This window comes from Arachis hypogaea, chromosome 1, assembly GCF_003086295.3.
Source record: "Arachis hypogaea cultivar Tifrunner chromosome 1, arahy.Tifrunner.gnm2.J5K5, whole genome shotgun sequence".
NCBI classification, from domain to species: Eukaryota; Viridiplantae; Streptophyta; class Magnoliopsida; order Fabales; family Fabaceae; genus Arachis; species Arachis hypogaea.
Window position 1 is genome coordinate 5,274,512 of NC_092036.1, and position 23,366 is coordinate 5,297,877.

General features: G+C 30.8%; 3 protein-coding genes, 1 long non-coding RNA gene and 1 other non-coding gene across 7 annotated transcripts; 2 read left to right on the top strand and 3 right to left on the bottom strand.

The window, feature by feature from the left end:
* The first annotated feature begins 699 nt into the window (after positions 1-699).
* On the top strand, positions 700-5,345 carry LOC112791816 (mitochondrial uncoupling protein 2). Of its 2 annotated transcripts, XM_025834805.3 has the most exons (10): positions 702-780; positions 913-986; positions 2,033-2,251; positions 2,337-2,415; positions 2,989-3,122; positions 3,238-3,336; positions 3,445-3,549; positions 3,981-4,055; positions 4,508-4,594; positions 4,932-5,345. In XM_025834805.3, exons 3-10 carry the CDS (start codon positions 2,141-2,143, stop codon positions 4,953-4,955), a joined length of 714 nt encoding a protein of 237 aa, XP_025690590.1. In that variant the 5' UTR covers positions 702-780; positions 913-986; positions 2,033-2,140; the 3' UTR covers positions 4,956-5,345. The 2 variants fall into 2 exon arrangements, with proteins under 2 accessions (XP_025690582.1, XP_025690590.1); XM_025834797.2 differs by having other exon boundaries at positions 700-986.
* A 161-nt stretch (positions 5,346-5,506) lies between these two features.
* LOC112791806 (protein GRAVITROPIC IN THE LIGHT 1) lies at positions 5,507-8,648 on the bottom strand. The gene is made up of 2 exons (XM_025834784.3): positions 7,467-8,648; positions 5,507-6,586 (listed from the first exon to the last, which is right to left on the bottom strand). The coding sequence occupies exons 1-2, from the start codon at positions 8,158-8,160 to the stop codon at positions 5,811-5,813; spliced, it is 1,470 nt and encodes a 489-aa protein (XP_025690569.1). The 5' UTR covers positions 8,161-8,648; the 3' UTR covers positions 5,507-5,810.
* A 5,130-nt stretch (positions 8,649-13,778) lies between these two features.
* On the bottom strand, positions 13,779-16,103 carry LOC112799877 (uncharacterized). 2 transcript variants are annotated; one of them, XR_003201333.2, is made up of 3 exons: positions 15,925-16,103; positions 15,562-15,690; positions 13,779-14,064 (listed from the first exon to the last, which is right to left on the bottom strand). It is a non-coding gene; the product is annotated as an uncharacterized lncRNA (long non-coding RNA). The 2 variants fall into 2 exon arrangements; XR_011867141.1 differs by lacking the exon at positions 15,562-15,690.
* A 784-nt stretch (positions 16,104-16,887) lies between these two features.
* Positions 16,888-19,539, top strand: LOC112791825 (uncharacterized). Its single transcript, XM_025834819.3, has 4 exons — positions 16,888-17,458; positions 18,235-18,327; positions 18,434-18,568; positions 18,906-19,539. Exons 1-4 carry the CDS (start codon positions 17,225-17,227, stop codon positions 18,945-18,947), a joined length of 504 nt encoding a protein of 167 aa, XP_025690604.1. The 5' UTR covers positions 16,888-17,224; the 3' UTR covers positions 18,948-19,539.
* Positions 17,583-17,654, bottom strand: TRNAG-UCC (transfer RNA glycine (anticodon UCC)). Its single transcript has one exon. It is a non-coding gene; the product is annotated as a tRNA-Gly (tRNA).
* Positions 19,540-23,366: the final 3,827 nt, after the last annotated feature.

The window sequence follows — 23,366 nt, forward strand, 5'->3', positions numbered from 1 at the left end:
AATTTTTATTAATAATATTTTAAGAGTAAATAAGCTTAAACAAGTGAAAAATAGATTTTTTGGATATTTTTTTATAAAAATAGCCAAATAGAACTTTAAAATAGTTTTTTTTTTAAATTATGCGAATACACCGGATACCTGACCCGACTTTAAAAAATGTAGATATCATATTCGATCCGATTCGATAGGTGTAGTGCGATCGAATAAAATTTTAGGCTATATCCAATTTGATTCGTGTACAGCCCTAATAATTAATAGTATTTTTTTAATATGTATCATCGTGATTTTTGTCACAAAAAGTGTTATTCTTCCGAAAATGAAATTAGAATTTGATTAGTGCTAAACATTTTTGTCCTAATTTGTAGGTTACTTATCATACTTATTAGCTCAGCCCTAAAGTAAATTTAATTAGTAATTTCTAATTTGCTGTTTTAAAAGAAGTTAACAAATACTATTAACCCTTCATTAACAAACAACCCTATTTAAATGAAGCCATTAATTTTTAGATAAGGATATAGCCATATAGGTATTTATTTGGATTAATGGGTAGAATTGATTATAAACATTTTAATTTTGATGATATAAAATTTTCATTTTCTTTAATAATTAAAATAAAATAAAATGTATTTGCATAATTTAATTTATGACAAAAATAAAATACACATTACAATTTAAAGCTGAATGGTAAAGAAGGCGAGTGTAGTTGAAGTGCGAGGAGAAATGGTTAAAGCTGATTAAACTGATGAGAGAGGAAGTGACCGGGAATTGAATTGAAAACAGGTTGCTTTCATGATACCTCCCTTCTTAATCACTCACCGAAAAGTTCCCATCTTTATTGTTTTCGTTAACATTAATTAAAATAAAAACCGCATTCTTTCACTTCACATTTTTCAACAACAACAACAATGTCAGATCCCAATTCCGCTTCCCAGATTTCATTCGCCCAAGCCTTCTTCTGCAGCGCCTTCGCCGCTTGCTTCGCCGAGGTACCGCTCCTTCTTCTACTTCTAGTTCTTCAATTTTATTATTTCATTTTTTTTTCTGTTAATTGGTTTCGGTTTCATTTTGTTGAGAGTTTGATTTGGACGGTGTTTAAGTTAATTTAGCTAACATTATCAAACTTTTGAGCTGATTCGTGAATTCTTACGAGCTTAGGTTCTCAAATTGCGTTTATGAGTACGATCTTATAGAGTTGAATGTTATGATTGAAGTTTACTACATAAGCGCCATGAGTGTAGCTGAACTCTCGAGTTTGATAATCTTGGTTTTAGCATGCGCATTTGGGAAATTGGAGTGCTAAGAAAGTGGAAGATAAGCGAGGATTAATATGTGGTGGAAGTGGAACTGAGTGGGATCATGTTATTTGCGTGTGTCTGTGTGGAAGTTATGTAAAGTGAAGATTTCCTGCTTAAAACTTAACTTTGTTTTTCTTCTCTTGAATGGTAACTTAGCAAAGTGCATTGTATCTTAGATTTTTTCCTTTCTTTTGGCTACTTGTTTAGCGTGGTTCTCTCTCAATTGCTTAAATGGAGTTGCTGAATGGCATCTTGCTTTTCTTCAAGTAAATACTTGGATCTGTTTGGTGAACATTTCCCACTTTTAATTTAAGTGCAAAACTTGTACTTTGTTTCCATTTGTTTGTGTTTTTGTTTTTACTGTTTCCTTTATGCAGTTATTACATTACGATGGGTGTTATATAACCAGATCTATAATTCACAGAACAGTATAAAGTTAATCACTTAAATGTGTGAATACGAATAAAAATAAACGTGTATTTAGGAAAGAGCATAGGAAACCTAGCAAGTTAATTAATAGGTATTAAAACTAGTTACATTCATCAAGTGAATTAAGTTGCAAATCATATGAATATCTGTTCACTTAGACCATTCATTTTAGAATATGGTAATCATACTTCAAACTTATTTGCTTATGAATGCTGTGCTAATTATGCTATATAAATTGCAGCTAGGCCCTAGGTCCATGCCCTTTTTGTGTAATTCTAACCATTCTTTTGTAATTGGGTTTCATGCAGTTTTGTACTCTTCCTCTGGACACAGCTAAGGTCAGGCTTCAACTCCAAAAGAAGGTTGGGATTGATGAAGAAGTAGGTTTACCTAAGTACAAGGGCCTGCTGGGGACAATGAAGACCATTGCTCGAGAAGAGGGTATATCAGCTTTGTGGAAAGGCATTGTTCCTGGTATTCATCGCCAATGTGTGTATGGAGGCTTAAGAATTGGGTTATATGATCCTGTGAGTATAAATATCTTCCTTTCATTGAATAAGACTATGTCATTGGAGGAACATGGGTTGTACATATGAACTACAAAATGGACAGGTCAAAACGTTTCTTGTTGGTAGTGCATTCGTTGGAGAGGTTCCTTTGTACCATATGATACTTGCTGCTCTGTTGACTGGTGAGTATATCCGAACAGTTTTGTTGCTTCAGATTGCATAGCATTTGTTAATGAATCTTGATTTATTTATTGAAGGCATGATGAAGGTTTTGAATTAAGAACTAAATAATCGAGGGTAAAAAATTAGTTCATCGAGATTTGGAAATCCACAGAAAATCCCTCACAATTTAGAATACCACTTAAAAGATCCTTAAAATAACATGTCCCCTTTGTTGAATGGTGATGGATTATCCGGGAATTTCCAAATTTTGAGTGACGAATTTTAGTCACTGACCATCATGGAGATTTCCACAATTATTAAAGTAGACAGTATGGAAATGTGAGAGGCAATAATTTTTTTCCTTAAAAATTTGTTTTCAACAGAATTGAAAAAGAAAAACAATCAGATTGTTTTCTTTACAAAAGGCTTGAACGCCAAAATGGTCTATTTTAATTTTAAATTAAATTTTAAGTAAAAGGTTTGGTTGCTTGTTCAATCAAAAGTGTGTAGAATGTGTACCTCTACACTATTTGTTTGTGCTGTATTGCATTTTATGTTGTGGACTAATGGTCACTGTTATGAACTTTTGCTAGGTGCTCTGGCAATCACGGTTGCTAATCCAACTGATCTGGTCAAAGTTAGACTTCAAGCTGAAGGCCAGTTGCCACCAGGGGTACCTAAGCGTTATTCTGGTGCCATGGATGCTTATTCTACTATAGTGAGACAAGTCAGTTTGTCTTTTGATGTGCCTTTTTCACTTTGTTCCATGTTTTATGTTGAAAATTTGTTATTTGAGTCTGATTCTGTATATTCAATTTTCTTTTTTTTTTTTGTTAAATTAGGAAGGATTAGGGGCCTTGTGGACTGGGCTTGGGCCAAACATAGCAAGGAATGCAATTATAAATGCTGCTGAACTAGCTAGCTATGATCAAGTGAAAATGGTAATCACATTATAGGGCATTTTAAATTGGAATTCTTCTATAATTTAAAGTTGTCACCATATATAAAATTTAATCGCAATGCTGCCCTGATCTTTTATACTTATGCAGACGATTTTGAAAATTCCAGGGTTCACAGACAGTGCATTTACTCACCTTTTAGCTGGCTTAGGTGCAGGTCTTTTTGCTGTCTTTATTGGTTCTCCAGTTGATGTGGTATTTGACTTGCCCCTCTCTTCCTCTCCCTTCTTTTTAATGACTGTTTCATTTAAGATGAACTTAACAATGAAAAATCTGATCATAACAAAAAGTTTAAAATGGTACCACTTAGATCCATTGGTATAACATGTTGGTGCTGGATCTTACGAAGCCAAAAGCTAATGTTTTTGTGCTGGATGTAGGCAAAAAGATGCATCCAAACAATTCTTTTTTTGAAAACAAAGAAAAACTATTCCATTCTTATGTTCCCTGTGAAGTTATTAGGATTTTGGTAGTTCAAAATTTTAATACTGTTTCAAGTAAATGGCAAAGGGAAATGTTCATTTGAACAGTTTGGAAGCTATTTGTTTTGCCAAGCAACGCTATCTTGTCATTCTTGTGTTTTTTTAAAGCAACCGATGATTTATAGATGTTGCACATTTTCCTAGGTGAAATCTAGAATGATGGGCGATTCAACCTACAAAAGTACGTTTGACTGCTTTCTCAAGACTTCATTTAACGAGGTTCGTAAAATTCTTCCATTGTTGATTTTATCATTGTTCGAATGTTACTTTAAGATATTGATACCTTGGGTATGGAAGTTGAAAATTTTATTGCCACTTTGTGATAATCAGCTCCTTTTAATTTGTATGGGTTTTTCTCCTTCTCATTTTGTCTGTTCTGAAATCTGAATATTTTATGATTGTGCCTGTTAAAGAGTGAAGATTCAATCATATGAGATGACATGGGGGCAGGATACAAACTTTCTAATGCAAATTAAAAGCCGCTATTAGGTAGTAACAAATTGTTGATCAATGAAAATAATTCTTCGTGTGCTTGCTGCGAAGTTTGTTGCTCTGAACTCAGACAAACTAAAAACATTTCAGAGGCATGCTTTAATCAAAATGTTGCATGAGGCTTGCACAGACTTTATCATTTTCTCTCAACTTGAACTCACGTCAAAAATTTATTGCAGGGATTTTTGGCCTTCTACAAAGGTTTCCTTCCTAATTTTGGTCGAGTAGGAGCCTGGAATGTGATTATGTTTCTTACCCTTGAACAAGTAAGATATACATATTAATATGGCAATGCTGAGAGTATATCTTGAATTGTTAATATATAAAATCGGCCCACTTAGTAATGTAAATGTCCAGCTTAACAGGATACAAAATGTTCATCTTGAAAAGTTTAATACAAATATTTTTCTGCAAATTTGTTACTTCTGCTTCAGCTTCTAGTGTTACATACATGGCCTGAAATTATAAAATAGTGCTTTTGGTATCACTACGTGTTTTGTCACTTTGTGTGTCCGCATCACATATCATGAAATAGTATTCAATATATGATGACTCTGCATATCAATATGGAATGTGCTTTTAATTTGATGATACACCTGACAGGCCAAGAGATTTTTCAGCGGATAAGTGAAGTTACTGTTGATCATATGAGATTCATGAAGCAGTTTGTGTTCTTTCTTGGATGACTGCTGCCAAATTGTCAACAAATTTGTTCCAACTGAAAGATGGCTTTAACAAATCATCTGCGACGTGGATTGATTCATGCATCAGATATTCTTTGTCAGTGAAGAAACCGTGAAATTCTACATTTCTCTATTTTTGTTTCCTACTTGTGCCTTGTAGATGCAATGGATCGATCATTCTTAAATCTTAACCAATGAATTGGCCCTCTTTGGGCATCTACACTGTACTGTACCCATATATGAATTTGATATAGTGAACGACACTTACTTTTCTATTCATTTTTTTTGGACAAGACTTTTCTATTCAATAACAGGACAATTTTTTTGAGCCCAAGCTAAGATTGGATGGACGAGTGGATTAAAGGTTGTATTAACACTTTAACTTATTTTGCTATTTTAATATTTTTATAGGGACACTTGCCGACTACAATGACATTCATTGTTGTACCGAAGTTTCTACTTAGGCCATTGCTGATAAAGATGGTTATTGGGGACTTTTCTAAAGTCTGGAATCTTTGTAGTGCTCATATATTACTGATGAAAGTTACAAATGAACAACCATTGCTAAAAGGTTTCAAGCGAAATATCAAACTTGTTAATATTGGTTCTAACTTTTTTGTACTTGGATCTATACCACTTTCAAGCTCATTCAAAATAAGCTATTATGAAGGTGCATATGGAAGCCGAAGTTACCTTGAAATCAATAACCTAAAATGGAGTTTCATGTTATATCAATAGCTTGGTAACCTTGCTAGGCAAAATATTTGAATCACTCTCATCAACCCCACTTCAAAAACATTTACGTTCTGGATATCAAATAAACTCTAGCCTTTATAACAGACCCATTACCAAGCTTGAATCCAGGGTTAACAGGGAACCCTACGATTTGGCCAGCAGGCACCTTCCCACCTGAAAACCTCACTACACTGTCCATGTACTTCTGATGGAACTCTGCTCCACGACTTGCCTCGAATTGACTAGGTGCAGGGTTGAGTGAGAATGCTAGCAAGTGAAGCAACCACACAGCCTTTGCAACTCCTAAAAACACATTATAGAACTCACTCCTAGGATGGTTTCCTGCTTGGACTTGATTGTGCTGCTCCAAGTTACCAAACAAGGACTCCTCCATCTTGGGATGGACAATGGCGAGATACTTCTTGCAGCAGAACTTTCCGAAATGACATGTCGGTAAGATGCCAAGGAGCTCAGCAGGATCCATTGACTTCATGTCCCGATATTGAGTGAAGCAATCACGGCGAAACTGGTCAGGGTTGAGCAGGGAAGAGAGGCTGCCGTCCATGTAGAAGGTCTCATGGTCGAATCCTTGGAAGATTTTCCTAGAGATGTAGGATTCAAGGGCATACTTGGCATGGTGAGCCGAGACGATGGAGGTGGTTGAGGTATGGTAGTTGTTAGTGGAGGCAGTGGCTGCTTCAATGGAGCGAACTGCAGCTGTGATGTCCCAATGTGCATTGTGCATGAGAGAAAGCAGCATGGACGTGAAGGACTTCGATGCATCTCTTACTTGAGCCATTGTTGCTTCAAAGAGTTCCGGTGTAGGAGCTGCTGCAATTGCTGCAATATAGAATTGCACCAAAAAGACTTGTATTTCAGTTTTGATTTATCAAGCGGCAAATTCAACTGGAGGTAGAACAAGAGACCATCATGATTTAGGTGCATTGGTAGTCTGATAATGTGGATGTGAGACACATGGGTGTGTTTGCGACATTTGATTTTGGAGGGAAAATGAGGGAAGGAAATTGCTGGAAGTGTCAAGTCCCTTTTATTACTCACTTCCTTCCTCTCCAACTGGCAAACACACTCATGGTTGCACAGCCTTCGCAATAGCAAGATCCGTTATCTATTCACGTTTGCCCCAAAAGCTAAAGCCAAACCAAAATGCACGTGCAAGAATCAATTTGAACAAAAGATACTTATTTCCCTGCATGTTTTGTTTACACTTTACACATTACGATCATGATTTCACCCAACAGGAATATGTCTTTCTCTAATTCGAGATTCAAAATCATGCATAATGTAGCTAAATTAAATATATTAATTTTTAATATAGATAAATCTTAAACTTATAGTTTAGAAACCATGGACCGGTGCAATGCAAAAGCAACGAGAAATTATTTGTCCTCATTTTGTCTCATACAACGAGTAGATTCCATCGTGACCCCATACCATGATCGATGATCCACAATCAATGGTGCAAATGTTTGTTGACTTCATGCAGGAGATAAAAATGAGCACAAACAGTAAATCAAAAACAATTTGCCATATTCTAAAACCTTAGCTTAAACTATAAAATTCATTTATCAACTTAATTCATTAAACATATTGAATTAAATTGAAACTCAAGCCAATATAAGATTCAAAATTTTTCTCCGAATATTCTAGCAATCCAAACACAAGATCAATGAATATTCATGAATCATGATTATTAGTTTACCTTGAATTCCTAATTTTCTCTTAGATTGAGATCTCCCAGGCTTCTTTTCACCACTGCCATTACTAGAGATAGCAACAGCACTCTCAAGCTTCTCTCTGAGGTTCTTAACTTCCACCTCCTTCGCCTTCACCTCCTTCTTCAGCTCCTCTACCACCGCCTCGTACGGCGCCACCACCTCCCTCACCGACACGCCACCACCGCCTCTGTTTCCTCTCCTCTTCCTCCTCTGTTTTCCGCCGCCATCGGAGCTCCGGCGGAACCGCTCCCTCAACACTGTGAGCTTCCTGAGCTCCGCCACCACTGCCACGTCAGCAACCCTCATCCTCTCCGGGTCCCACGGGGAATGTGCCTCCTGGAGGCTAACGTAAGCTCTCTTCATTGACGACACCGTTTCGAAAACCTCTTCCATTATCGATTCCATTTGCTTCACCTTCAGAACCCTCGCTCCTACCATTTTCTCTTCTTCAAAGAACTCCTCGTCATTCTCCTCATCCTCGAACACTTCCTCGTCTTCGTCGCTGCTTTCCTCTTCTCCTTCTTCTTCATACCTGTTTTCCTCGGTCTCGCTCGGTGACGAGTTGTCTTCCTTGTCCCCGCCGGCGGCGTCGTACCTCCCGGCGGCGAGGGGGTGGAGGAGGCAGTTCGCAGTGACTCGCTGGATCAGATCGGAGAAGTTGGAGACCTTTCTCGTCATTGGAGAGTTGAGAAAGAATGTTGGTGCGTGTGACTCGGAATACTGACTCAGTGAGTGAGCGAGTGGAGAAGAATGTAGGAGTTCAGTTCATTGATAGTGTGAGTTGTGAGCATGTGTCATGTGTGTGAGTATTTGAGTGAAGGCGGTGTCAGAGAAAGCACGAGGAGGGTGCGCAGGATAAGGAAGATGAGTAAGATAGAGAGCCTCGTAATTTAAGGAGAGAGAGAAATTGCGAATTGCTAGTCGCTACTACTTGGTTTGGTAATTGATGATTGGGGATGGTAGCAATAAAATAATGTAAGAAACAGCTAAACGAATTGCGGTTAGTTGACGTTAGTGAATAGTTAAATGAGAGAGAGACGTGGTGGCGCCGTGGCGGAGCTGTGGGTGGGTGGCGAGTGACACTGGTGACTGGTGAGTGTGTGGATGGAATGATTGGTTAGTTCAGAGAATCTGTGGTGACACGTAGGAAGCTGCTGTCAGCTCTGTCAGCTCTATGGAGACCAGAGTTCTCTCATAATCTCATCAGAGAGTTCTCCGAATTAAAAATAGCTAATTAAACAACAAAAAATAGTAACTTACAATTGATAATTGCCATGAAAATATGGGAATTGAGAATTCAAAAATGCCAGGAGTATAAGTATTTATTTTTAACCCAAGTTTTTAATCAAGTTTTTGCACTTCTTTTTTTGTACAATAGACACTACTTTATTTTTATTGTTGTCTTTACCATCACTTTTTTTTTTATTATTAATCCACTGCTGATTTCTTCTTTATTTTTTTTCTTCTTTTTTTAGTGTTATTGTAGTCGTTATTGCTGCCATGGCTGTCATCATGGTTATTATTTATTTTTTTCTCTTTTTATTCACCCTTATCCTTCTTTATTATCATCATTAATCTTGTCCTCTTCGTTTTCTTTTTCTCTTCTAAATATTTAAAAAATTAAAATATAAAATTTTCAATGCACAGCATATAAATATATTTGTTTATTTTTTGTGTTATGTGTGTTACTTAAATTATTTTTTATTAATAATAGATATATATTTACTTGTTATAATTTTTTAATAAAAATACATAAAAAATATATAGTATATAAGATATAATAACTTAACAAATATTTTTGAATGAAATTTTTTTATTTTTTTAAATAAGAAAAAATTATTTTTTTTCTTCTCTTAATCTTTTAGTTTATCAAATTATCAACATTATACATTCACATGATATTTTTTTAATATGCAAAAATTCGTGTGCTATATGCAAATATTTATGTGCTAAATTACTATAAACAAAAATTTATAGACTATACCAATAAAATACGCACAGTATATAAATTTTAGTACATCACTGAAATCTTAGTGCATAATAAAAAAATTAATGGCAGCGTATACAATTTTGGAGGATTAGATACCAAAATATTTACTCACCCAAAATATATTCGCAGAAAAATTGTGTACTATGTACAAATATACAAATATTATGTGTTATATACAAAAAAATTTGTATATTATACTAATGAAATACATGTAACACATAATTTTTTAAAAGTTTATATACTTAAAATATTGACTCATTCAATTAACAAAATATATTTACAGTATAATTGTGTATTATGTAAAAAATTTGTATGTTATTTTTTTGTGCTTATCGATAAATGTGTTATATATAAAATTTTATGTGCTATATTTTAAAAATTTGTATGATATATCAATAAATTTTTGTGTTCTTCGATAAAAATTTGTGAAATGTAAAAAGTATCAAAAAAATGAATATACACGTTTTTTTTTTCTGATGGACTTACACCAACTGAGTTTGACTTAATTATAAAAACTTTTGTAGAGTGTAGACGTAGCATTATTATTGATAATTATCATAAAAATGTGGGAAAAGTACAATAGAATTATTCTGTATTAAAAATTTAATTTTTTATTTATAATATTTTTAAAAAGTACCTTTAAAACATCTATTACTAAATATTTTTTTTAAATATCATTTAAGTAAATCATTGTTAATAATTCTAATATAAAGTTCATTTTTAATAATTTATAATTATCGTTCGTTTTTGAGACTGATCCCCCCTATTTTATAGGTATACATAGCTTTAATTAGTTACTTCATTATTGTTTAATTTATAAATTTAATGATGATTAGATACATAATTAGTATTGATGTAAATTATGATTGGCACATAAATATAATTAAATTAGCTAACTTAAATATTAAAACATTGTATAGTTAGGAATTGTTGATATCGAAAAAGTAAAGAAAATTAAATAATACGATGAAAGAAAGAGGAAAAAGTGCTAGATACGGCGAAAGTAAAGAAAATTAAATAATATGATGAAAGAAAGGGGAAAAAGTGTTAGAATTATGCCTCTCTTTTTGATAGCATCATTTATAAAAATGAAAACAGTTTGTCTTTTCTTTATCATCCTTTTCTTAAAATGTTTTTATTAAAAGAGAAAAGAGTGAATACTATTTCTACAAGTCTTTATTTATTTTTTATTTTTCCCAATAGGTAAAATTGCATTTCATTACAAGTTTATAACAAGAAAAACCAAAATGAAATACTTAAATCACTTTATTTACAATTATTTTTTAACAAATATTTCTAAAAAAAAGCATAGGAGGCCTAATTTTGGGTGTAAGATCTACTTGACCCTGCCATAATTTGATGTTCATTGTACCATATAAAGAAGCATTTAATGAATAAGATTATGTGCTAAAACTTAAAAGCCTAACCAAAACTATTAGAAACTCAATAATGTGCTGCTCTTATATTGGAAATAAAGACGTATCTTGTGTAAGTTGTAACGCCATCATGACTAAATATTCCAATGTGTGGGAAAAATCTTTCTACTCAGCACAACCATGTGATGAATTAATTGACCCAACTTCTTCCAATCTGATTTTTCTTTTCTTTTTTTCTTAAAGATCATTTCTGCTACTGATCATGCTATCAGAGATAGCTGTAACCAATTCAGTAATGCTACTCAAAACGAGAACTCTCAACAATAACGGTGAATAATAAATATTGAGGAGTGCTAGGGAGACAGTAATTTTTGTGATTTGTAATTATCAAATAGTCATTAATGATGATTTTAATAGTATGAGATTGATATAAAATTTCATTCAATGACTTTTTTTTTGTTAGTTATATGCTAATCAGAATTTAATAAAATTGTTAGTTCCATAGATTTTTCTATAAATAATTATATCTCTAATATTATATTTATAAATATTTTGAGACATAAATTCCATTTAGGCATTAAAATCACTTGCACAAATTTCATTAGCATATCTCTGTGGTGAAACTCATCTAACCAAACTTTTGATATTTTATTAGTTTCTGCACATATATACACATTTGAACAAATATAATTTGTATCTACAGCACACTAAATTTATATACAAAATGGATAGAGAGCACACACATGAATTATTATATTATATTTTACAAGTTTTTATAACATTATTCAAAATAAACAATGTATAACTAATCAAGATTTCTACCACATTTTCATTTTTGTTGTTTTTGCCATTAGTTTCTCTATCTGGTTTTGGTGTTTGAAGGTGTTCTGTCAATGTTAGTTACATCTTAAAAACATTTGTAATTATATTAGTGCAAAAAATTATTTTTTTTATCTATATGTGGTACACTAAATCAATCACAGTAAATTGATATTATGGTTGAACTAATTCAATTTTTTATAATTAGTTGATTTAAAATAATAAAATAAAAACTAATTTAAAAAATATTTCTTAGCTTACACAAATATATTAATTTTACGTGAATATATATTTGCGTATAATGTGAAATTAATAGTTAAAAATTATTAGATATTTTAATATGTTTGATTAAATAATTATTTAAATATTGTCAATTATTAATTTCACATCAAAATAAATTTACATGAGTTTTTATTATTTAATTATATTTAATTTAATTTTGATTGGATCGCAAATTAAGTTTTAAATTTCTAATTTCACCGGTTAACTAACAGATTTAAGGATAATATTATATGAATAAAATAAATGAGGCTTAAAATTACACAAAATCCTAAACACAATTAACGATACATTAATAAAAAGTTCGACCTGGGAGCAATCCAAGCATTTTGGAATCGTGATCCAAAGAGAGTCACGACCGTCAAAGTGATCACAAGAATCCATTTATGATGGCAGTGTAATTAAATATCTTTTAAATATTTTTTAATTTTTAGAGAAAAAATAAATAATAAAGATTTTTTTAATTTTTTAAATAATTTATAAATAAAAGTAAATATTTAAATTAATTAAATAATAATAAATTCTTAAAAAAAAATGACCAAAAAATAAATTTTAAAACATAAATGGCATTTTTATAAAATAATATAATAGATTTAGATAACAGCTCTTCTCTTTCTTCGTCTTTAAAGTTTTAAGATGAATTATATAGCGGCTGAAAAAAAAATCACTTCACTTTTTCGTAGATGGTGTTATCCGAATCGAATTAACTTAATTTGATTTATACTAAATACATGTGATTTGATTTATTACTGGTACAACATATGTATGTAAATCGAATTAATCAAAAAATTTATATTTTTACAATTTTAGAAATTTAAAACAGAATAATAAATAACTTTTAAAAATTATAAAAAATTATCTTTTTACTCATTCGTATATAAATTATTATTACCAGAATTTTTAATATTAAAAAAATTATATAAAGTATAATCCTTCAGAATAACAAGAAAGTTAAAAATTGAATTTCTTAAAATAAAAAATGATATATAATAATACAATATAAAAAAACAAACTATATTTATATAATATATAATTTAAAAATAATTAAAATATTATATCAATTAAATTATCATTTAATTTTTAAAATTAAGTGTAAAACAAACACTTTGATGATATTATGTGTTAGTTCTAACGCTAAAAAAAAAAATCAAATTTTAACTTCTATACCACCTTGAACTATATTTTTATATTAACTAATGATTTTTTCAGATACTAATGAGTCATACAATAATTTTTAATAATTTTTAAAAATTATTTATTATTTTATTTTAAATTTATAAATTTGTAAAGATATAATTTTTTTAAATTTAAACTAAAATATAAAATTTAAATTTTATTTTTATTTATTTTATTTAAATGATATTTTTGTTTTAGAATTAATGAATAATTAACTTAAAAATAAGACATATTGTATATAAATAATAAATCGAATCAGCTATATAATAGTAAATTAAATTTAATTTGATTCAGCAAATTAAAATTAAATTATATTTAGAAGATCCATATAATTTTAAGACTCATTTATTTTATTAATGTAAATTATCCGGATTCAATTTTCATAAACTTTAACAGTTTAACTCATATTTTGGTTCGTCTTGTAACACCCTACCACCTAGAGCTTTACGTTTAAGTCGTAAAGCGGAGGTGGTGTGGTATTACGAACTCTAAAATAAAATGTAAATATATAATAGCAGAAGAATTATAATATGCTAGGAGCCTTGAAGAATAGAGGAAACAAAAATCGCGAAAAAATAAAAGCGCAGCGCTCGAGAAACGAGTTAACTTGCGTGCTAAGAAAGCTACAGCTGTCAAGTGTAAAATAACCCAAAACAGGAACAGAAAGTCAAAGATACAAAATAACGAACTCCTGACTCAGCCTGTGAAGTCAAGACTGGCCGGAGAATATATACACATATATACATATATATACATATCCAAAACCCAAATGTACATATACACAATCCTGCCTCTCCATAAACCTCTAAGAGGATAAAAAAGAACAAGTTATGTGGAGAGAAAATTAAGTACACATATATACATCACTGTACAGCAAAACTACCCAGCAACCACTCCGCTTCAAGAGTCCAGACGCCTAACGAGATGCCTCTCAATCTGCATCTGAAAAACAACAACATAGTATGAAATAAGAACCGAAGGTTCTCAGTATGGTAAAGGTGTCACACACATAATATATAACGTCCTGGGAATGCCAGAGGCAATCCTAGAACGCCGACACTCAGATTATAGAGCTTAATGTATTAAACAGAAACCATAAAAGGTGGTTTTCTAAGAGTATCTAAAATTGACTTAACCTTAAGTCTAAACCGCATATTGCCGTTCCTCCATACCTCCACTTCCTTCAGTATTTCACAGACAGTTAAATAGATATAAGCAAGCACAAGAAAGTTACAAATATAGCAGGTAACAATTACACATTTAACATGGTAAATACAGTTAGGTACACCCAACTAATGCACAAGCAAGTAATTCGAGTAATATGCAGATGATACATGTCTGTCCTACGGTTGATGAGGCTCATCTGTCAGTTATCCAGCCAACCCGACAAGTCTGAATTGTACTTAGACTGTCCCCCGACATGCATCCCCATGAGTATATGCATAGCTTTATCTCAAATAATCAATATTGCTTAATGGGGGTAACATTTCCGAGAATTTATATAGTGCACTGTCCGGTCACACTTACATCGTAGGGTCAATAGAGTATCCAGTTTTCTACCTGGTACACGTAGTGACAAGCCACGGCACTTTATCCAGGAAATCTCGTATCTCAGATCATTCAAATTCATAAGCTATATAAATAAATCAATTATAATTCATCAACATCCACGTCATTCTCAATCGCATCTCATTCATCATCATACATTAAACATATTCAGTCATTATCCTTCATTATCACACCTCGCAATCCTTCCATCAATAGTTCCAAATCAAAACATAATTCATCCTTTTCTAAGAATCAAACTTCAAACTTAAAACATACTCATTTCTTAATAACTCAAATTCAAACCATATAACCTTTAAATCTAAATCTCTTTCATCTAAACAAAATCTCTAATTTTTATAAAATTTCGACAGCATCTCCTCTAAAACTCGGACTTTGCCACCCTTTTCGGGTCCAAACCTGCATTCTTTTCAATTCAACTTACCCTTCCTCATCATCATAACAATCACAACAATAAATCTACCTTAAGTCAAAATTATAGTCAAACAATATTCAAATCCAACAACTAAAATTTAACTAAGGATCATAGTTCACTAATCCTAGGCTTCTAACACAAAATACCCCATTATCACAACAACCTCCACAATAATTATACCTCAAATCAATAATTTACCAAATCATTAGTTAATCAACAAGTACCAAACCAACCATGTTCATCAACAATAACATTCAACCATAATTCTCTCCAAATTAACATAACAACATTCACCATCCAAAATTAATAACTAATTATCCAATAAACTTCAACCAAATATATTCATCGACAAATTACTAAACATTAAACATACACCTGCATTCCAACTTATCCTATAGTCATCTAGTTTAAGTTTTCACATGACATTATATATTAAATGCAAGAAACCTAAATCATACCTTAGCTGATTCCCAAGTATTATTCCAAGACAATTTTCTTAAAAGAACACGGCCCTCAAAACCTCAACTAATCCGCTTCCTCCAAGTTCCAGTATTCACAATTTCAAACTCCAATTATTTATTCACAACCTAATACACATTTATAACACATATATACCCAATTTAATATTCAAAGCCCAAATTTAATGAAATTAAAATAGAATTATCATATCTTCACCTTACCCAAACTTCACGTAAGCAAGAGTAAACGTTTTCTTCAAGCTAATTGGATAATAAAATATAAGAAATCAAAGAAATTCAACATTCCTTTTCAAAACTCGAAAATTGGGGGAAATAAAGGCTGAGTGTGAAATAACAAGTTACCTATGAAATTATTTCGGTAGAAATGAAGAGCTCGACGCGGTAAACGCGTGGACGTAAACGATGCGGCAATTGAAGTTCGGACGGAGAAGTTACGGCGTACGGAAGTTAACGTGAGGGTTTACGGGAATGTCTCGTTCTTCTTTTCCCTGGGAAGCTTTCAGCTTCGTTTACGTTAAAATGAGGGGGCAAAGGCTTGGGTTCACTTAAAAGGGTTGGTCCGGTTGGACCGACAGTCCGGTTCGGGTCTGGTTTAATCGGTTCGGTCCGTTCGATCTAATTTTGGACTTTTTTTTTAAATTGGTGTCAAAATTCTCGTTTCGATGAACTCTATCCTAATTTGATATAATATTCACATTTATAATCCTCCTTATTAAAAACTAATTTATTGACTAATTATCTACTAATTTAACCGGAGTTTACACGTCTTACTATAAATTTTTAGTTTGTAGAGTAACATTTAAGTTTTAACCAATTCTACATAGTTATTATTACCAAGCTTTAATAACAGTATTAACGTTGCACAGAGCCACAGATACTTATGGATAGGAATTTTTATGGATCGGATCGTATCTGTAAATCCGCGATAAATATCTGCATCCGATTCGAAAATTGAGGATACGATCTGATTCGTAGTCTGATCAGATCGAATAGGCCGCATTTTTTACGGATCGGATCACGAATATCTTTTATTGAATTTAAAAGTGTGAAAAAAAAATGTTTTTATTGAATTTCTTTTACATAAAAATATAATTAAAAAGAGAATGTTCAATTATGTAGATATATCCAATATTCGATCCGACATTAAAAACACAAATATCATATCCATTCTGATTTGATAGAAATTGTGCGAATCAAATCGAATTTTTGACCATATTCAATCCGATCCTATCCGAATCGAATCCACCCGTACGCATGTAGAAAATAATTTTACCTCTTGTTTTCTTCTCCTCCGTCCCTTCTCTTATTATAATTTATTTTCCTTTCCCTTCCAATTTCACTAGTCTCAATCTCGCTCAAAACCTTCGGCCCCACAAAAGCCACCAACTAAGAACACTAGAACAGCCACCTAATAGATAAGATTTCTTAGATATTTTTGCAAGTTTTCTCAAACCTGATATTATTTTCCGTACGTGTTACATAAAATTGTAATCTTTGTCATCGCCAAAAATATCTACCTCGCCTAATAAGCAACACCTCATAGACGCTTTTTATTTCCACCGAAACCCCCAAGTTATCATCATCATATTGCATTCCACAAACAGAGAGAGAGAGAGAAGAGAAGAAGAAAAAGAAAAGGAAAATGGACAAGTGTTCGGGAAGGCCAAATCGGAGTGATGTTCATCTATCCGCTGAGGAAGAAGCTGCAATAGAGGCAGAGGCCAGAGAGTACTTCGATGGCGTCGTTCCAAAGAGGCACACAAAGCCTCAAAGAAGTGAATACGCTTCTGAATATGTCGATGATTTATCAAACTCCAAGAACGATTCAATTCCGGAATTCGAACAATTTCAGCGCCTCGAGAATGATCCACAACAGGTTAGTCAGAATTTAAATGATTATTAATTTCAATTTTCAGATTTGTTCATCGAAACAAAGATCGGAATTTTAGGTTTTTTTTTTCCTCTTTCAATTTACCCTTATTCTTTATAAAAAACTATAATGCGTTTGCCGGGAGTCGAACCCGGGTCTATTGCTTGGAAGGCAATTATCCTAACCGTTGGACTACAAACGCTATGTGGTCAGTGTTTTTGCATATATAGAATGTAACTAATTAGTCGCATGAAGATATTTATTAAAAATTGAGATGGCAATAGTGAAATTTATGGAATCAGCCAAGGGCTGAAAATAACTTCACGTGAATGTTCATACTATATTAATCTTCATATGGTACCGAAATCAATAAATATTTATATTATTTTAGAAATATCTTTACAGTAGAAAAATAAAAAAATTGATTAATATTAATTCAAATATAAAATAAATGTAAGAAAAAAAATGTTATCCGGTGAAAAATAAAATAATAAAAAATGAAAGGTAACTTGGAAAAATTAGAGTAGTGTTATTGATTTCAAAGTACAATATCACTCTCCCTATGGGTATAACCACTGATAACTTTCGATAATATTTTGTAATGAAAAAAATTGCATAAATTTAAGAGAGAATAAATTTAATTCACAATGCTTTGTAATTCTTGTAGCTGTCTAGTACAACAATAGTAGATATATTGCTTTTGAAAAAAAAAAAAAACAGAAACTTTCATTATAACTAACATGTTTGCAATACATTTTTTCTTCTTTAAAAATTGTATGCAGAAATTGGTTTGCAATGGGGGTCAAGTGCCAGAAGAATTTGTGGAAACAGAATATTACAAAGATCTCAGCAGCGTGGACAAGAACCACCATACGGTATTCACTCCAATCCTTGCATTCTTCTCACAACATTCAAATTGGTTCACAGATTCATGTACAAATTACATTTATATTTCTATTTTATGAACTTGATTAATTACAGACAGGAACTGGGTTCATCAAAGTAGAGAAAAGTGGGAAATGCTTCCACATAGAGGAGTGTAATGACATTGCTTGCCATGAATCTTGCAAGTGCAATCCAGCAACCAATGACTGGGTTCCAGCTCCTTCAACTGAGGTAATATACCTTACCAGTTTAATTTGATCTTTAATTGAATCTAAGTATGTCATATTGTCACATACATCTTAGAACAAAATTTGTTTAATTCTCAATTCATTCAAAAATTGAGAATCGGGGGAATAGAGATACAAACACAACTTTTCTTCATGTTTCTATACTTTTTGTCAAGAGATACTTATCAAATATAGTCTAAGCATTGTTGAGCTTAAGAACATGTCCAAAAACTTGTGTCAGACCCACTTAAATTAAAAAAAAAAAGAATTAAAATATAAAAGAAGTTAATAACTGTGTTTGTGTTGTCTGAAAATTTTGCTCTCACTTGAATATATTTCAGGTGAGTTTCAATTCTGACAAACCTAAGAGGAGTGACAATTGAAGAACTGAGGAATTGCTGCGGTTGAAGAGATTAATATGAACTAGCATCATTTGCTTGTTTTTCTTGGGGAGGGTTTCAAGTAGTCCTTGAAGTTGTAAACCAAATAAGTACAAATAAAGAAGACTTGTGATTTGGATTCATTATTCAATGCTATTAATTTGTGTTTGAGTATGGTGTAATGGATGGTATACATTTCATCATAGCTTGTACCCTTCTTCATGTTTTGTGTCTAGAACTTCATGTAACCTTATTATGCTAGTTTTCTTAATAGCAAAAGAGATTATGTTCATCCAAAAAAAAATTGTTTCTCTTAGTGTTAAGTTATTAATAACAAACTATTTGGATTTTTATCTATGTTAAAATGTTCTAACATTTTTCTTTCTTATTAGGTAAGCATTTAACTGCCATAACTGAGCTAATTCTTAGGAAGAGGACCAACACTCATATTTAGAAAGATTGTGTTCAAATACTTTATATAGTAGTATTACACATGGATAATTAGAGGATGTATAGTATCAGCTTCTCTCACATGGGAGAACTTTTTATTACATGCATAGATCAATCACACACCATGACTCTGCTTGAAGATATCATATACTGATTGTTTCTCTCTCTATTCCAATGATGAACAACTACAAGCAAAATTTTGAAGAATTAGAATGCAATATATAACAAGATTCAATTAGAATATAGATATATAAACACGTACGTACAGTTTATCATAACTATAAATTATTAAAGGGTAAAGTACTATTTTGATCCTAAACGTTTGGGTTAAATTCTAATTTGGTTTCTAACGTTTTTAAACATCATATTTTAGTTGTCCCGGAAAATTTTAAATGGTTCAATGTCGTTCACTATTAAATTTGACACGAACAATTAATATATTGAAAAGACAATAACATTCAATTTCAGTAAGAGAAATCTATCTTCCAACAATCATCAATATAAATAATTTTTCTTTGATTTTGGAGCATTAATGATTGAATGCTAAAATTTGAGGTTTTATATGAAAAGAGAAAATATTACATGAAAATTTTGGTTATGTTTCTCTAACATGCGAAAATAAAAAGATACGACATAATTAAAAATATTGTTAACATTTACTTCACTCACTCACTGGAACATTGAATCCATTTGAAACATTTTAGAATTAAAATAAGATGTTTGAAACGTTAAGGGCTAAATTAAAATTTGGCCCAAATGTTAAGAACTACATTAACTATTATTCAAATATCACATGATCACTTGAAATGGTCATATAACTTCATTTATTTATGTGAGATATAAGTACATAATTATTTAAATTTTATATGTGTAGAGTACATTAATAAATATAGACTAAATTAAGACTCGCACGATGCGCGAAGAGCTAAATTAATTATATTATATAGTATAAATTTAAAATACTATATATATATTACTTAGGATATATTAGATCATATGTAAATTAATATTAAACTTAGAAGTTAATTTGTAAAAAATATTGTACAATACATTTATTTAGTTTGGCAATTTATATATGATTTAATAATATTATTATTCAACAAAAAAAATACAAAAAAATACCGTTTTAGATAATAATTAGGTTTAACTGTTACTTTGTAATTCAATTGAATAATAATATGAATTAAATTTAATTGATTAAAAAATTTAAAATTTTATTTAGCAACATATTAAAATTAATTTAATTTTTATAACGGTTGATGATAAATGATAATTTAAAATAAAAAATAATTCAAAATTTAATAATTATAAAAGATAAAATTATATATAAATTAGACTATAAGTAATAAAAATATTAAATTGAAGTTTATTCACTTGATTTCATATAATTATTTTATTTTTATTTTTTTAAATAGTTACTTTTATTTTATTTTTTATTATCTTTTTTTAGATTATATTTAAATATACTATGGTATAATGATGAAACTATTAGATAAAATACAAGCTAAGTATGAATATTATTAATATTTTGATAATTGAAAATAACATTCAATTTTCTAATTTTATTTTTCATGAATCATGACAACATGTGTTTTCAACAATATTATTACAACTAAATGATATTAAAAGAATATAAATTGTTAAAAAAAAGAAGTGATATATAGGCAACAAAGACACTATATAACTTATGAATACAATTACACAAATAAATAAAAAAATTAATGAATACAATCATGTAATCACTTAATACATACGTTTAGTAAATTTAAAAAAAAAAATTATGGTCATCAACAAAATTCTAGTTGTACAAAAAATTAGCAAGAATAGAGAAGGAGAAAAAAAAGAGGTATGCAATTATATTAGAGGAAATAAAGAAAATGTGTAAAATAAATGTTGATTTATATAGTAAATATTATTAATGTTTTGATAATTAAAAATAATATTCAATTTTCTAATTTTATTTTTCATGAATATGATAACATGTATTTTCAACAATATTATTACAACTAAATGATATTAAAAAAAATAAAAATTGTTGAAAGAAAAAAAGAAGTGATATATAGGCAATAAAGACACTATATAATTCATGAATACAATTATACAAAAAAATAGAAAAATTAATGAATACAATCACACAATCACTTAATACATATATTTAGAAAATTAAAAAAATAAAAATAAAACTATGATCATTAATCAAATTTTAGTTATGCAAAAAATTTGTAAGAATGGATAGGAAAAAAAGAAAGAGAAAAAGGTATGAGATTATGTGAGAGAAGATAAAGAAAATATGTGAGGTAAATATTGATTTATATAGTAAATATAAGAATAAGTGATGAGTATATATGAAAGGAGAAGGGAAGGAATTAGATTTTAATTAAATTATACATATTAAAAAGAATTAACATTAACCAAGGGTGGAGCTAGCCTCAATGTGAGGGGGGCCAAAAAAATAATTTTATATTTAAAATAAAATAAAATAAAATATTTAAGGGAGCCAAATTAAATTTTATATATAATTTGTAGAGAAAAATTGATGGTTAGGGGGAGGCCATTGTCTCATTTACCTTCTACGAGTCTCCGTCCCTAACATTTACATTGAAAGCAATAGTGTAACCTATATAAAATAAAGGGTAAGATAATATAAAAAGTTAAGGTTAAAAAAGAATTCTACAATATTATATAAAGATATGTTATTATGAGGAGATAAAAATATAATGAGAATCTTATGACATAATGTAAATATAGAAAATTGTAATCAAATTATGTAAATTAGCCACTTAAGCTGACATGGCATAATAGTAGAAAGTCAAAAACTAAAAATGCATCTAAAAACTATCTTCATCAACTCTGTTTTAATATATTACTAACTACTAAACCAAAAGAACTGGTCCGATTTTTAAAGGGTGTAACTAGTTCACAGTAATGCTCTAAAACAGCGTCGTTTTTACTTTTCTTTAAAAAAAAAAAACAAATTTAAAAGAGGAACACTACGTACCCACATTCACCTTCGTCACATTTTCTATTACCAAAAACTCATGTCCACCGCTATCTCACCGTCACCGTCACATTTACTCCATTTGTCGTCCTATTGCTCAAGCTCGCCCCCTTCGTCTCAGCATATCTCGCGTTGCCACTCGTCTCTTTTGTCTCATTCTTTCGTCGCAAAACCCCTATTCTGTCATCCCTACTACTCATGCTTGTATCTTCTGTCTCGTTTCTCCGTCGCACAGTCACTATTATATTGCGTTTCAGCCCTTCTCTGCTCTCATTCTACCGCGCTCCGTCTCGCGTGTCCGTTGTGCTCTCTCAACCTCACCTATGTGCTATATATTCTGGAAGGTATTTTTAGTTATTTTTGTTTTTCAAGTTAATTGTTATTTTTATGAATTAATTTTTTTATTGTTGATTGTTGTTAACAAGGGAGGATTGTTGATGTTGTTTTTGTTGAGTTAATTATTATTAATTGTTGTTAAATTTTTTGGAGTTAAATTTTACAGTGTTATTTTGAACATCTGATTTTGAGTTAATTTCTGTAGATTTTTTATGTTTATTAGGATAGTAATTTTTTTTATTGTGTTCAAGTCATGAGAGATGTAAAGTGGTTGTTAATTTTCGTAGTTAATTATTGTTTAGTGTTGTTAATTTTTCTAAATTTAGTGTGTTCTTGAGTTTGTTAATTTTGTTTTATTATGTCCTTTATTCCTTAGCTTTTTCATTCTTGTTCTACTTGTCTCTAAAGGAAGCATATGGATTGAGACAGTAGGTAAAAAATAAAGAAGTAGAGTATATGACATGGGCGTGAAATCTCTAGTTAATGGGCCAACCATGATCACTAGCACCGATATTTTGGAACTTAGGTTGCACGTTTGGTTCTAAGAATAAGATAAGATAAGACGCTGAGAACAAGACATAAAGGACAGAGACACAAAAATTAGTGTTATTATATTTTGTTTGGTGATATACTAGAAT

What these genes read in the sequence shown, in the direction of transcription:
- LOC112791816 (XM_025834797.2), top strand. Translation starts at nt 906, where the DNA reads ATGTCAGATCCCAATTCCGCTTCCCAGATTTCATTCGCCCAAGCCTTC. An exon ending in ATTCTACTATAGTGAGACAA is followed by an intron (nt 3,123 to 3,237) that starts GTCAGTTTGTCT and finishes TTGTTAAATTAG; the next exon opens with GAAGGATTAGGGGCCTTGTG. An exon ending in TTGGTTCTCCAGTTGATGTG is followed by an intron (nt 3,550 to 3,980) that starts GTATTTGACTTG and finishes ACATTTTCCTAG; the next exon opens with GTGAAATCTAGAATGATGGG.
- LOC112791825 (XM_025834819.3), top strand. Translation starts at nt 17,225, where the DNA reads ATGGACAAGTGTTCGGGAAGGCCAAATCGGAGTGATGTTCATCTATCC. An exon ending in TCGAGAATGATCCACAACAG is followed by an intron (nt 17,459 to 18,234) that starts GTTAGTCAGAAT and finishes AATTGTATGCAG; the next exon opens with AAATTGGTTTGCAATGGGGG. An exon ending in TGGACAAGAACCACCATACG is followed by an intron (nt 18,328 to 18,433) that starts GTATTCACTCCA and finishes GATTAATTACAG; the next exon opens with ACAGGAACTGGGTTCATCAA.
- LOC112791806 (XM_025834784.3), bottom strand. Translation starts at nt 8,160, where the DNA reads ATGACGAGAAAGGTCTCCAACTTCTCCGATCTGATCCAGCGAGTCACT. An exon ending in GAGAAAATTAGGAATTCAAG is followed by an intron (nt 6,587 to 7,466) that starts GTAAACTAATAA and finishes TCTATATTGCAG; the next exon opens with CAATTGCAGCAGCTCCTACA.